Below are 15,358 nucleotides of genomic sequence, written 5' to 3'. Positions count from 1 at the left end.
TCTGATTTGAACTCTGAATGCAACCCTCAAATGGCATGAGTGTGCTTCATAAAGGTTACAGTCAAACTCCTAAATCCTTTACAGTAATTGTTGCTAACTATCCGGGTGTTCTTTGTATTTTACTTATGCAATTGCATGTGTGGATCCCAGTGGAGAACTTTCCTTTGTCTCTAAAAAGTCAATTTGGCTAGCTGTCAGAGTTGAATTGTGACTTTTAGATTGGAGGAGACTTCAGAAGAGATTCTGGGTTAGAAATATAGTGAAGGAAAGGTTCAGGAAGTGCTGCCAAATATGTCATGTATTTTGTACACTGCACAGAGAAATGCAGTAAGGGAGATGAGGAGGCTTAAATACAGCCTTGCCTTTGTTCCTGGAGCTCTGGCCCTGGCACAAAGTGGAGGCGGGGTGGGGGGCAGGGGGACGACCCTATTTCAGCCCAAGGGCACAAAAGAAATGCCTTTTTGTAATTCAGGCAAAAGCACATATATGCAAGCAGTAGCCCTGGGTTTGAAGACAGCCCTTTTTGGAGGGCTCCTCAGGTTTTGTTAAGATAAGATGGTCTGTCCAGAGTAGATGGCTCATGAACAGCAGTGGGCATTACTATGCCAAAAGAAATCTTGCATGAAGGCCTAAAATAGAAAACAGATAAAAGCAGCTTCAGAGCTGTGCCCTTGCTTTACTCCCCACAACACTTTTGATCTTATGAGAGTCATAAGGCTCCTTTGCAGAAACATAGGACCCTGTAGTTTGAAAATCACTACTATAGAGCAGACACTGAACTGTAAGGCCAGAAGGATAGACCTGATTTAGTGTGCAGGACACTGAAGGCTGGAATTAAGAGGTAGGTCTGAGTAGATATTTAATATAACATCATGAAGATATCCAACCTTTGTCTTTAATTAGGGATAATTTCCTCAAGGAAACCAAATCTCAATAATGCCAGAAAAGGCTTATCCTTCATTATACTACTACAATTTTAAGAGTAAACTATAGTGAAAATGACAGCAGTAAAATGCTCCATTTAAATTTAGCAATCCCCTTTGTTTAACTTGCATAGCTCTACAACTATGAGTTAAACTTTTGTTTAGCATTTATAGAATATTCTTTTATGAAGTTCAATTCAGGGTGAAGAACTGCTTTTGTGGATTTTCTGTGATACTTCTTTAGACAAGGTAATGTATTAAATACTTTGCAAAATGATATAGTCAAGCTTACATATAGGCTGAAAGAAACCTTCATGTTCTATGGTATTATGTTAAGAATAATTTAAGTATTTCTTTTGAAAAAGAAAAGGTCTTATATACATGGTTTAAAATTGAATAAAAATAGCTGTCTCAATGGTTCTCATAAAGGATCTAGCAAAAGATTAGAAATTTAGCCTGTTAATGGTATGAGACTGGAAAGGAGGAAAATGTTGCCATTTTTTTTTTCTTAGAAGTATTTGTTATCAAGGGATTATCTGCAATGGAATTAAAATACTTCTATGTGTTTATTAAAGGAGGTCAAGTCAATAGGTTCAAATAGCTGTGCTCTGGTCCAAAGTTAGCCTCGCAGCCTAAGTTAAGGATAACTGCTACTGAGCCTCTCTGGTAGCCACACAAAGCAATATATGAAATAAAATAGTTTATACAACTTTCATTCTATCTAATCAAAAGGGGGCCTTTTTTATTTGGAGGTAATTTTTTTGCACTTAATCTTGAGAAAAAAATTTTTTGAAGATTTTTTACATAAAGTACAGTAAACAATAAAATTACGATAAAGAACAATTCTTTTGAAAAAAACAGATAATTGTGTATATTTGTATAAAATGTTCTAGCTCCTGGAAAGATTGACTTAATTTTAAAAGAAGGCACTACATTGAGCTTTCATTTAATGGAGTTTAAATTACATATATAAATGCTGATAGGTACTTAAAAATCAGACCAGAAACTATCCAGAAGTTTGCCTGGGGAAAGGTTAAGTTAATCAAGATTTAGCTGTATTCATTTTTTTTTTAACATGTTAATTAAAGCCCATGTGTAAAACAAATATTTGAGTAAGTGCAAATGAAAAATATAGCAAAATGGTGGTGGTTTTAGATAGTTAATATGAATAAGAGCCTAAGAGTAACTCATGCTTTCTGCATGGATTAGCAGGGTTATCAACCTTGCTCTTTGACTGGCAGCATTCAGTGAAATAATGTGCTCCATGAGGGCAGGGAGGCATCTCACAGAGTGGGTGACATAGAGGAAAATTCAATCCAAATTTACAGATAAAAAATTAATTTAAAATTATTCCATGAAAACAAACTACTTTCAGAAACTAAAGCTATATATTCCAAGTTATATATCTAATAGTTTGTGTGTTATATCCACAAATTGTCTCTAACTTCTAAATTATTGAGCCAATGGGGATGGGGGAAACCTGAGAAAAATGAACATTAAAGATGAATGATACTGGTTAAGATTCCCAAGTTCTCCATGAAGTATGTAGGTGGCCAAAGGACAAACTGAGCACTATTAAAAGGGTTTCAATGACTTAACACACAAATGTAAAGCAGCTGTTAAAAAAGAAAATCTTTATGTTTAACTAAACCAAACTGAGGAGGCAAATGTTTCAGAATATAGATCACAGTATCACCAATAGGACTAACTGGATGGAAGAGATTAATATTAGCAGATTCAACGTAACTGAATTTTTTTTCCTGACAATTCTGATGAGTGGAATGGATGGTTTATTAAATCTATTTTTATTTCTACTCAAGTTAAAAAAAAAAGCCATGTATTGAATTTTTCCTTGAAGACCAATAATTTTAGTAGATACACTGAGACATTAAAAACAAAAACAGTAACAAAGCAAAAAAATGCAGGTATTTCAAACATATCTATTAATGTTATAATTTACCCAAATATTATGTTTTTGAATAAAATTATGACCCTAAAGCATATTACATGAAAAATTTTAAACATATCATTAGAAAAAAATTATTGCAGTCAGAATCAGGAGAAAGAGTCTACATTTGTCCCCATGACTTTTAACCCAGACACAGGGGCCCTTCTGGTCCTCAGGGACACCTTCTGTAGCATATACAGGGATTATCTGGACCGGATCATCTCTACAGCACCATTTTTAAATTCTACAATTCCTTCTTGCTTTTGCTGTTTTTTTTTTTTTTTTTAATTTTCCCAATACATTTTTTTTTTTCTACTGTACAGTATGGTGACCCAGTTACACATACAGGTATACATTCTTGTATACATTCTTTTTTCTCACATTGTCATGCTCCATTATAAGTGACTAGACATAGTTCCCAGTGCTACACAGCAGCATCTCATTGCTAATCCATTCCAAAGGCAATAGTCTGTATCTATTAACCCCAAGGTCCCAATCCATCCCTCTCCCTCCCCCTTGGCAACCACAAGTCTATTCTCCAAGTCCATGACTTTCTTTTCTGTGGTAATAAGGTTCATTTGTGCCACCTATTAGATTCCTGATATAAATGATATCATATGGTTTTTCTCTCTGCTTTTGCTGTTTTTGTTGTCTTTTTGGAATTAAACCAACAGTTGTCAGATAAACCCACCCAACTGCTATTTTCCCCACCCTGAGATTTTTCTGCTTGGGAGCTAGAAACCAATGAATTACTAATGCTTATTTGACTGTCTGATCTTAGAAATATTTTTACTTCAAGTGCAAAGTTTTGCTTGGCTTTTCCTTCCTACCTGATGGAAGGAGGAAAAGATCTTGTCCTGAGGATGGTCGACTACTGGAGCCAGGAGGTTTTGAATGTTCGATGAGGCTATGCCTTGCGGGAGGTGGGGGAGGTGGGAGGGATGGGGGGAGGGCATCAAAAGCATCTTCACCTGCATTTAAAGAAAGGTCAATATCAACAGTGGAACTTCATTAATCAAAACACAGTATCAGGCAAAAGTAATGATTTTCTCTTGCTACTTATAAAGAACTTCACCTGCAGGGTTTATCTAGCTGTTCACTGACTCTAACAATGGGAGCTGATTATTTTGTGGCGGGTGTTTAGAGAGAAGCACAGACACACACACACGTGTGCACGCAGACCTTCTCTCAGGCCTCTCTATTAAAAAGCAGCATTTCAGGTCTTGAAACAGTTTATTATTCACTTGTGACCTTTATAATATTAAGACATTGCAAGTATGAACTAAATATTACAAGTCACATCATCAAAAGAGAATTTTTGTGTAACAATAAGAATTCATGGCCTCTAATTAGAAAGTTACACTATGCACAAAAATTTAATGTCACAAAATAGATTATCCTTTAAGGTTTGCTCCGCTGGACTTTAATTCACTCAAACTAATGCTCCATATATTTCATTGTCAAAATATACAGAAAATGCACCTGCAGTAGAGGAATATGATTTTTATACTTATCAGACACATTTAAAGAGAAACAGTTAAATAGGGGGTCCCTAAGCGAGTTACTTATATTTGCATAGTTCCCAGCTTTAGTAACTGTGGAATAATGCAGCATGCTTTAATGTCTACTTATTTTTCCCCTGCCACATCTTACTGTTCAACTCCTATTTTCCCTTATCTTGATTCTTTGAAAAATAAAATTGCTGTGCCTGTATTTTTGTAAGCGATTTCAAATACTCTGTGAATGAAAAAACGTGTAAGTACCTACATATATTCCAGTAATAAAAATTCACGTGGATTAAAATATATTGGCTGAAATATAAAGGTATATTTAAATAAAAATGGTTTTACCACTCATCCAGCTTGTCTTGCAAAAAATATTCAAAATATTTTCTCTAATGATCATAAATATTTTTCTAACGTAAAATATATGAAGGGAGAGGAGAGAGAGCATTTTGCTATCATTCCAACCTTCGGTTATCTGCTACATTATCTTATTCAGTCAAATCCTTTATCAACCTCTAAAATGTCAGGCACCGTGCTAGGCACATGGGTAATGTGAAGATCAGAGTCATAAGGTCTTAACCCATGGGGCTTGGATTCCACAAGGAGATCTAAGGAAAGTTCACAAATATTCATAGGCGAAAATCCTATAGGTCTGACAGAGAGAGAGAGAGAGAGAGAGAGAGATGCCTTCTAAGAGGGAATAGAAATGCAGAGAGTGGCATTCAGCAAGGTGTTACCAAGAACAGGAAGGCCTGGGATATCAGGGGCTTAAAAACATTTGCTCATCAAATGCAAGGATGGTGTCTTCCAGGCAGAGTGAATAGTATAAATAAAACATGAGATGTACAAGAAAAGCCAAAGGAAGGTTGAGTTAAAAAGAGGGGTTGGAACATTTATCTGCATTGTTCAATATGGTAGTCACTATCCACATACAGCCATTTAAATATAAATAAACTCAAATTCAGCTCTACAGTTGCAGGTATAAATCCTTTATGTCACCACATAAAGTTCTTTTGGATAATGCTGATCTAGGTCATGAAGACAAAGTTGATAGGTCAACATACAGGAAGAAGTGAAAGGGGAGAAAAAGACAGTAGGCAAAGAAGGAAGTTGGGGGAGCTCTAGTAATCAATGTAGGTAGGAATAAACCACTGAACAACAGAAAGAACAGGAGCAAAAGACATTCAATTATAACTGGAAACACTGTTGATGGTGTTTTGGGGGAAAAAATGGAAAAGTTCATTTCTAGTAGCCTGATAATCAATTCAGATAAGATTACAAGTGAACCTTCATCATACATTATGGTGACTCATTATGAAACCTTAACTTGTGTAAGGGTTTCAACTGTCTTCCTCTAAAAATAGGATGAGTAGCCTCCTACCTAGAATTAATAGACTTCTGCACCAGCCAACTTTTACATACACACCTATGTGTACCTTCACCTGTGTACATACACACACATTAGTGTACTTTATAGTAAAATCTGAAACAGAGAAACTGAGCTGCTTTGAATGTGTTCTAGTTATAATGAGTACAGGACACAATTTATTCTCAGCTCTCTAGAGTAAAATATGTAAGTTTCCAAAATGTAATTAGCTAAGTGGAACTGGGTCATTTCATACTAAAAGAAAAAGTAAATACACATTCATTAAGAATTGTACTACAGCACAGGGAACTCTACCCAATATTCTGTAGTAACCTATATGGGAAAGAAAAGTCTGAAAAAGAGTGGATATATGTATATACATAACTGAATAACTTTGCTGTACACCTGAAGCTAAGACAACACTGTAAAGCATTTATATTCCAATAGGTTTTTTTTTTTTTTTTAAAGAACTGTACTTAAAATCTCAGGCAAATATTCCATATCTACTAGAATACAAGCCCTAGGAGAATGAACCATAACCTCATAGTACAGGAAAAGACAACTTGATAAAAGCCTGATTGATGCCCACTATGTACACTACTCCTTCAGTCATTTAATGGGATAATGGTCACGTGAACCTAAGAGCCACTATCATCTGGAGAATCCAACCTGATTAAGACAAATTCATAACCTGGAGAGTCTGCGTAACACTGAACTATGAATCCTGGTAATTCAGATATTAATTGAAAGAGGTGGCAGGGTGGCTTTTTTGAATTGTTTTAAAGGTTTCAACCTAATGGAGGGATGAGAAGGTCATAATCAGAGGGCGTCCTGTTGAGTGAAGCACCATGCTTGGGATTGTCCCGAGTTGGAGGCCTGGCAGGTGGTGATGGCACAGGATCAGAGGCTGAATCAAAAACATCTCCTAGAGGATAACACAAAATCTTAATGTATTTTTGGTAAAACAGTGGCAGGAATTTTGCCTTTAAATTCTGACCATTTTGATAGAGAATATAAAGACAATATGTTTTATGTACCTACCCTTTAAATATATGCCTAACTCAGGGAGGTTTGATTTCTTCATCTCTGAAGATGTACCATGTGTTCCATTCAATAGACAATGACCATTATCACAAGACCTAGAGCAGAAATCAAAGGACAAACATCATGAGGACAATTACTTTCCATTTAAAAGTCATTTGGGGGGGAATAATGGTAAATAGCCACCCTGCTCCTATAATAAAGTTGGAAAATAAATATAAATTTACTTTTCTGGCAAAAGTATAAATAATATTATTTATATACTCTTACTCAAATACCTTAACAAGGCAGAAGTAAATATCCCATGGAGGACAGTCTTTTTTTTTTTTTTTTTTTTAAGTGAAACCAAGAATTACAAGGGCCACATTGTTGATACCCTCAACACACCTATGGAATTAACAGATAATTTTGGAAAATTTCAATACCACCTTACCAAGTTTTTGAAGAAAAAAGTTAGTAAGACAAAAAAAAAAAAAAAGTCCCAATGACTTCCTTATGGCCAATGGTATTTAACAGCATATTTTTATTTCCGTAATTTAAGTTTTCCTTATAATAAACTAGAGCCCATTAAAGAAGGAGAATTATTAAACATTCACAAAGCCCATTAAAATTCAGATAGGCATATCCCAAAATCCTAGAGTCTGGTGTATTATTTCACCACTGCCATGAACAAAACTCTGGCACTTCAGACGTCTAGCTATGGAGCAATGACCGTAGGCGTTCCCACTGTGGTGCAGGAGGTTAAGAATCCAACTGTAGTGGTTCAGGTCACTGTGGAGGCCTAGTTCAAACCCTTGCCTGATGTAGTGGGATAAAGGACAGGGCTGCAAGCATAGGTCACATATGTGCTCAGATTCAATCCCTGGCCCAGGACCTTCCATATTCCTCACGTGTGGCCATAAAGTTAAAAAAAAAAAAAAAAAAAAAAGAAAACAACTGTAGCAAAGGCCTTGGGTACACAACAAATATTTTAATCTGCATGCCTGTAAAAGGGTAATATTTACCAAACAAGTGTTTTTGCTATTGGTATTAATGTTTTGGAATCATACTATGAGCACAATGGATAAAACTGGGGCACAGGAAGACAGCAACAGGAAGGGAAGAAAATGAATACACGGATACAGATTTTGCCTTCAGAAGACAGCTGTGCAGCAACGGACCATCTGCTCACCAAGCTATTCTGCTCACAATGAGCTAGAGAAAGCAGAGTTTATATTTTACTTTTCTCTGATTTACTCTGAGTTTTTGGGACAAAGTAAAAATACATACATAATAGAAGAGATAGTGGATATTTGAATAGTTATTGCAAAGTGCTTCATCTGAAATTCATTTTCATTCTCCCTGGTGGCCATGTCTCTTTAAGGGGCCAGAGATGGTTCATTTAAAAATAGTTATCATGTATTGAATTTTCATAATAATGATGGATTTTTACTGAAACTGAATTATTCATCCACAGTTTAACTTTTTCCATATACTGACAATTTACTTTTCCTGATGTTCCGGGGTTGGGGGGAGACAGAGAGGGAAAAGATGTGTCTAAGTTTAAAGTGCTTTGTAGAGGACCTAGGAAGATATTTCATCCACCAGCTTTCAAGAACTAACCAGATAAAAAAATTCACTCCAATTAAGTTTAGGGATTATCAACATTTATTACTTCTCTATAACAGTGGAAAGATGGTAATGGTGGTCATAAATCAAATTTATTTTCAGGATTTGGGAGGCCTGCCACCAAAGTCTCATCCAATATGATGTGACAATTAAAATTTAAAGTGTTAAAATTATACCCCTTACTTCTCCAGCGATGAAAAAAAATGAGATCCCAAGGAGACCAAAGAAGCTCATCTTGTTTCAATTTTTAAAAATTGCTATACATTTGTAAGGGCCAAGGGAACTGAACATTTTAATAATTTATATTTGATGTAAAGGAATAACTTTTCTCTAATAAGAGTAATAGACATTTGGTTTATCTTACATAATAAATTCATATCACTCAGTTATTTCTCTGTCCTCTCAATGATACTGTTTTACCAGCAAATATCTTACAAGACCAGCAATCACTAAGAAAGCTTTGGTTCTTGCTTTGAAATAGCTCTGGATGGCAAAGTGTTAATAGTTCTGCAGAGTGTTGATAATTCTAACTATGTAACTCATTAAAGCAGACCTCTGGTTAAAATGAAGATTTGCTTCTCTTTTCCAAGTATGCACTGCTATACTCAAAGAAAGGCATGACAGCATTTTTTTAGATTTTTCATCTGAAAAGAAAGAAGTGCTCGACTCATAAAATGCTTTCTGTTGATTGACTTGACCTCAAAAGAAGATGGCACGCTGAGTAAAGATGACATAGATGATTAAAGTGTTCAACAGCTCTCCTATCCCTGAGTCAATAAAGAGACAGTGGAAAGCAAGAAGGCTGGGCCACCAGCAGTAGCTGAGCCCTCTTCTACGTGCCAGACATAGCTCCAGGGATTTGATTATACAAAGAAAACTGGAGCTCAGAAAACAAGTTTGAAACTGAGATTTGACCTACTTCATATGTCAATTAGATAAAAATATTAGATCATGATTTACTAATTCAATTATGTAAATGCAGAATCAGCCTTCTACTTAAAGGCAAGCTAGTATTTCAATATGGATTGCCTATTTTTATTGTCTTATATACCTCAATGGCGATGCCACTTCAAAGACCTAAGGTTGTTTCCAAATACTGAGAATAAACAACTGTCAAGAAGAAAACAACACACTATTTCTCACATTCTTGTTTGATCCAAGGAAAAGTAAAACAGTATCTGACAAAAAATTGTTAAGGTAAACAATTTTTTTTTTTTAAGGCCACACTCGTGGCATATGGAGGTCCCCAGGCTAGGAGTCAAATCAGAGCTGCGGCTGCTGGCCTTCACCACAGTCACAGCAAGGGAGGATCCAAGACACATCTGCAACCTACACCACAGCTCATAGCAATGCTGGATCCTTAACCTACTGTATAAGGCCAGGGATTGATCCTGAAACTTCATGGTTCCTAGTTGGACTGATTTCCGCTGTGCCACAATGGGAACTCCAAGGGAAACAATTTTTAAAAATTCTTTAAGATCTGACTAAAAGTAGCACACCAAGAAAGAAAATGAATATAAATTATACTAGTCTTTACATCATGGAGAAAAATTCTAAGGAAAGTTGGCATAATACCCTAGTGTCTAAACACTAAATTTTCTTTATGAAATACGTGCTTAGAACTGATAAAAATGCACTGAAAATAGCTTATTTAAAATTCATGAATTAATCACTACTACATGTAACTTACCACAAAGTTTCATTAGAGTATAAGTTTTTTGGGGGGGTAAGGACGCAGCAACTTATTCCACCAGACTTACTAGTCAACTAATTTAGTCAAAGGACTTCCTAATGAATGGAAATTGCATCTTTTTTATTGTCTCTAAAAACAATGAAGAAAATAGTATTATAGGTAGAAGAGGCTTTAAGCAAGAAATCAAGGATTTTTAACTAAACAGTTGTGATTCAGCTGCTTCAAAACAAATATCACAAATGATAATGCTTATGCAGATGTGAGGTGATAAAAAGTGGCCCATATTCTTACCTAGGAGGAGGTTTTACATTATGACAATGAGATGGTTGTGAATTCAGGGAAACAGGATGGGATGAAGGAATCTTGTATTCATCATCATCTTCCTCTACTGGATCTCTTTTCTCTGAAAGGGAATTTGCTAATGGACCAGTACACCTACCAGAGGGGGGAAAAAAATCCAGTCTAGTTTTAGCATAATTTAAAACAGACAAGTCTAATGTGACATATTCAAATTCACTTATATTTTTCAGTCATTAAGGTACCATCAGAAAAGCTGTTCTTATACTGTATATAAATGAAAGATTTTCAAACTCTTGTTAAGACTCTATTGGTAGAATAAAAGATTTTATAAAATGTCACAATAAGAGAAACTATTAACCTGTCAAATGAAATAAAAAGGTCGTGGAGTTGTAAGAGAATCCATAAAGTTATTTATCAAAACTATTAAAATACTAACATTTTGTTTCAAATTAATTTAAATTGGTAAATTAAGATGATACAGGTACACACATACATATGGATGATTTTATACATAATGAAGTATTTATAGCAAGGTCAGGAGTTCTCTCATGGCACAGCAGAAATGAATCCAACTAGGAACCATGAGGCTGTGGGTTAGATTGCTGGCCTCACTCAGTGGGCTAAGGATCCGGCATTGCCATGAGCTGTGGTGCAGGTCGCAGACCCGGTTCGGATCCGGCATTGCTGTGGCTGTGGTGTAGGCCAGCAGCTGTAGCTCTGATTCGACTCCTAGCCTGAGAACCTCCGTATGCCACAGGTTCGGCCATAAAAAAACAAAACAAAACAGGTCAACTTTGTCTCATGAATATTGCTTATCATTGAAAAAAAAAAAAAATCCAGTTTAACTAAATGAAACAGTTCTTTTCTCTGTTAGTTACAATTCAGATTGTTAATTTTTTTCCCCCAAACAACTAAGATCTAAAAAAGACTGGAACAATTAGAAGGAGATAATAAGAGAATTTATTAAGTTATTTAATATGTAACATATTATTTTTATGACTTAAATTCCTTGGTTAAGTAAAACAGAATGAAAATGTGTAAAATAATCACCTGATATCAAAAGAAATCTTCAGGGATTTTACTCATCCATGTGGGTAAACAAACAAGGCCAATAAGCAAGCCAACAAAAACATACTTTTTCCAGTTTTAACAGTTGTTGCTAATGCAGTTTATCCTAACCCTTGCTGACACCAGTGAAAAATATCAAAGTGGAAAGACAAATCTACCCAGACCAGCTTCAGGACAACCAACAAGTCAGACACTGGAGGTATATATAAATCCAAAGTTTTTTGTGAATCATGAACCTCAAGGTTAATGTTTCATTAACCAAAATTTTTTTTTAATCTTTGTGACTGCAATTTTAAAGCACCTTCTGTAGAGGGAGCAAGAGGCCTTTGGTATATGAGCCATCAAGACGGAAATATTGTTTTCATTTTTATTTCTCCTTGCTAGTTAATATGAAAGCAATTTTAAGGGCTTTTCTTTATGCCTACTACAAGAAGACATTCTGAAAAACTTAAAGATTTTCAAATTTCAACTAAATATCTGAGAGTTTAGGAAGTTCAGAGATGAAAGAAAAATCTCTCCTAAGATTTTTCAAAAGTGTATTTTTAACCGTCTTTGAAGACTTTTTCAATACCAATTTTTGAATTCTTGTTTATTTGAGCGAACTTAGAATTCAAATGACGGTTTATGGTGAGATGAAGGCACAGTGATACAGTGACAGAAAGTCCACTGTCACTGCCCAGAGCACAAGCTAATAATCTCATTAATAACCTAAGGGTTACACCTACTGTAGTTTAACCTTGGAAGACGTACATTTCAAATGAATGCAGTATGTGAACTGCAAAATGATGACCTGATGCGAATGAGAGCAGGGATTTCAAACATTCCCTTTTTACAAGTTCTTATAAACATGGTTATAAATTTAGCTAACTCAAGGACTAGAATGGGTTCTATTAGCAAAAGAAATAAGAAAAATACATATCCTTTCTATGTTCTAATATACTTTCATGTTAATGAATTTTTTTCCAATGCAATCAAGCATATACTATATAAAAGAAAAAGACTTGTTGACCAAATATTCAACAACCACATTAATGTCAGGAATGTTCCACCTGCTTGTTGCAGCTTAGTTCCAAAAAGTTAAGAGTTTTCAAAGAAGCAATGCACTGTGATGCAAAAAAAAAAAAAAAAAAAAAGGGGGGGGGGACAACTTTTGAAATCTCATTTGTTCTGGCTGATTCCATACTTTACCCTCAATGATAAATAATTTGAGTAATTTCCCCCTACTCTTTAGCTCTGCTGCAAATCAACAGATGGAGTATTCCTGAAGAAAACGAAAAACAAAGCCCATCTAATATTTTATGGAATTATAAGGACTTGCTGCTAAAACTTACTGGTCATAGATAATTAGCTTAAATGGAGTTTAGTGAATTATATCTAGAAGTGAAAATAGGCTTCAAGTGATGTTAGCTGCATATCTAAGTCTGAAAAGAAAAAATGCTTAGATATCTCATTTGTCACTATTTTAATAAAGTTCTAAAGAGTCAGATTTTATTTTTCTTATTTTTAGTATAAACTTTTAAAATCAGTATAATAGTCTAGTTAAAATAAGCCAATTTATGAGAATATCATACCAGTGCATTTTACTAATATTATGTAGATTTTTATACAGAATTGATTTTCATTCCGAAGAGAAAAATAAAAGCAATTCTATGATTAAAAAATAGAATCGTAAACTATGAACTATGGGTAAATTATGTGTTCATCATTTTTAACAAATGTATTCCTATGATGGTGGATGTTGATAATGAGGAAGACTAGGCATTTGTGGGGACTGGAGGTCTATGGGAAATATCTGTACTTTCTCCTTAATTCTGCTGTGAATTTAAAAGGGCTCTAAAAATATAAAGTCTTAAAAAAAAATAACAGACAAGGAAAGTACAAACAGATGAAGTTGTACATAAAATACCAAAAAAGAAATCTCAATTCATTTAAATCATTACATTCCTTGTAAACTGTACACGGATTTTTTTCCCCTTCATAAACTCATTCAAAAAGTAGATTCAGGGAGTTCCTATTGTGGCTCACTCAGCAGGTTATGAATCTGACTAGTATCCATGAGGATGTGGGTTCGATCCCTAGCTTTGCTCAATGGGTTAAGAATCTGGCGATGCCATGAGCTGTGGTGTAGGTTGTGGAGGCAGCTCCGATTCAAATCCCAACCTGGGAACTTTCATATGCTGCAGACAGCCTTAAAAAGGAAAAAAAAAAAAAAAGGTTCAGGTCTCCTTTCAAGGAGATAAGCAGTAAAAATAATAAGTTTAAGAATTTCATTAGCTATCATGTATGTTTACTTTGGGTAGTGGAGAAAATATCTAACTTACAGGACATGGGAAAATATTCATTGATTTAGCACATGAGAAATTTTTAGGATACCAGAAGAATAGATCAATTTTATTTGACTGGTTCCAAGTCAGAGCTGCCAAGTAATCCATCCTACTATCATTTACACCAAGTACTTCATTCCATTTATATTATCATCACACATTCAGAGACTGTTGTACACTGTGGCTGTCATTCCTGAGTTAATTCACTGGTAATGTACAAGGACACACTCTCTTCAAGATATACAGCCATCTTCTCCACAGTCTGCACCTCTTGTTAAATTCAGTGTGTGTTATTTAAATCTTTAGTAAGAAATACATCCACTTTCTTCATGGGCATACTTGAAACAAACCAAGAATATAATTTCTAATGCTGTCCTTAATTAGTGATTTTTGCATTTTGGAACTGAAGGCTCACAGGTGCTGTCCTCTACAGCCTGCTATATTCCTGGTGTGAGAAGCATGGAATCAAAGGGTAACCTTCTGCATATCCCTTTGGCTTTACCTAAATAACTTATACCTCAAACATCACCCTGCCCAAGTGCTTTGCTTTCCTTCACTTGAACAATCCCTGATGCTTTCATTAATTTATCACCTTTTCAAGGAAAAAAAAAAGTAGAAACACACATTTTTACTGTCTATAGATGAACTTCCTGTGACATTGTCCCAGAAAATGGTAATTTTCTTTGAACTTCAGTCTTTTATGTGTATTTAGTAAATGTTCATCCACTGACATTGTGTTTTCTGTAAAGTAATTTACATCTTTCTTGTATTTATGTCTTAATTGCAAAACACTGAAGAGCACATCCTGAGTCAACTGAGGCCTGGTATGGTATGTGTTCCATGAAGTACCATAAACTTTTAGACAAAAAGAATGAAAGGCTAACAGACAAAAACATGACCAAGCTGTTACAGGAAAGAAAGCAATCATTTTTAGGATCCTTTCATAATGTAGAAAAGCATTCAAGATATATCATTTTGCTTGTTTTCTACATGTAACAATCATCTTTAATAATCTCTGAAGGCGAAGTTTTAAAAAATATCTTTTATTAAAACTGAATCTGGAGTTCCCGCCGTGGCTCAGTGGTTAACAAATCCGACTAGGAACCACAGGTTGTGGGTTCAATCCCTGGCCTTGCTCAGTGGGTTGAGGATCCGGCATTGCCCTGATCTGTGATGTAGGTCATAGATGCGGCTTGAATCTGGCATTGTTGTGGCTCTGGTGTAGGCTGGCGGCTACAGCTCCAATTAGACCCCTAGCCTGGGAACCTCCATATGGGGCAAGCATGGCCCTAGAAAAGAAAGAAAGACAAAAAAAAAAAAAAAAAAAACCCAAAAACCCTGAATCTTCAGAGCCTGCCCATATTTCTTCTATTAACTATCCTAATCCTGACAGAGAAAACACCTAACTCAGAGAAATCAGAGACCATATGGAGAAAAGTGGTTACAAAAATCTAGCTCTATTTGAATTGAGTATTGCATGACTGCCACATGTAAGTCATTTCCCCAGTATCTCAGAGTGAGTTTTATAAATATATGTACTAATTTTGAAGATTCTTTGATGATGTCAAGAAGAATCAGAGTG

General features: G+C 35.3%; 1 protein-coding gene across 10 annotated transcripts in view; it reads right to left on the bottom strand.

Moving 5' to 3' along the window:
* The window catches only part of CBLB (Cbl proto-oncogene B), a 219,591-nt gene that overhangs the window by 19,145 nt on the left and 185,088 nt on the right, over positions 1-15,358 (bottom strand). For 7 of the 10 annotated variants that reach the window (XM_021070494.1, XM_021070495.1, XM_021070489.1 and 4 more), the window contains exons 14-17: positions 10,376-10,519; positions 6,784-6,881; positions 6,536-6,667; positions 3,702-3,842 (exon numbers count right to left, since the gene is read on the bottom strand). In XM_021070494.1, the coding sequence (XP_020926153.1) occupies positions 3,702-3,842; positions 6,536-6,667; positions 6,784-6,881; positions 10,376-10,519 (515 nt within the window). The remainder of the gene's footprint in view (positions 1-3,701; positions 3,843-6,535; positions 6,668-6,783; positions 6,882-10,375; positions 10,520-15,358) is intronic. The other 3 variants (XM_021070490.1, XM_021070492.1, XM_021070496.1) reach the window with 3 other exon arrangements.

The sequence above is a fragment of the Sus scrofa genome, chromosome 13, assembly GCF_000003025.6.
Source record: "Sus scrofa isolate TJ Tabasco breed Duroc chromosome 13, Sscrofa11.1, whole genome shotgun sequence".
In the NCBI taxonomy this organism is placed as follows: Eukaryota; Metazoa; Chordata; class Mammalia; order Artiodactyla; family Suidae; genus Sus; species Sus scrofa.
The sequence above is the reverse complement of the archived record's forward strand: the minus strand, read 5'-3'. Positions and strand labels throughout refer to the sequence as shown.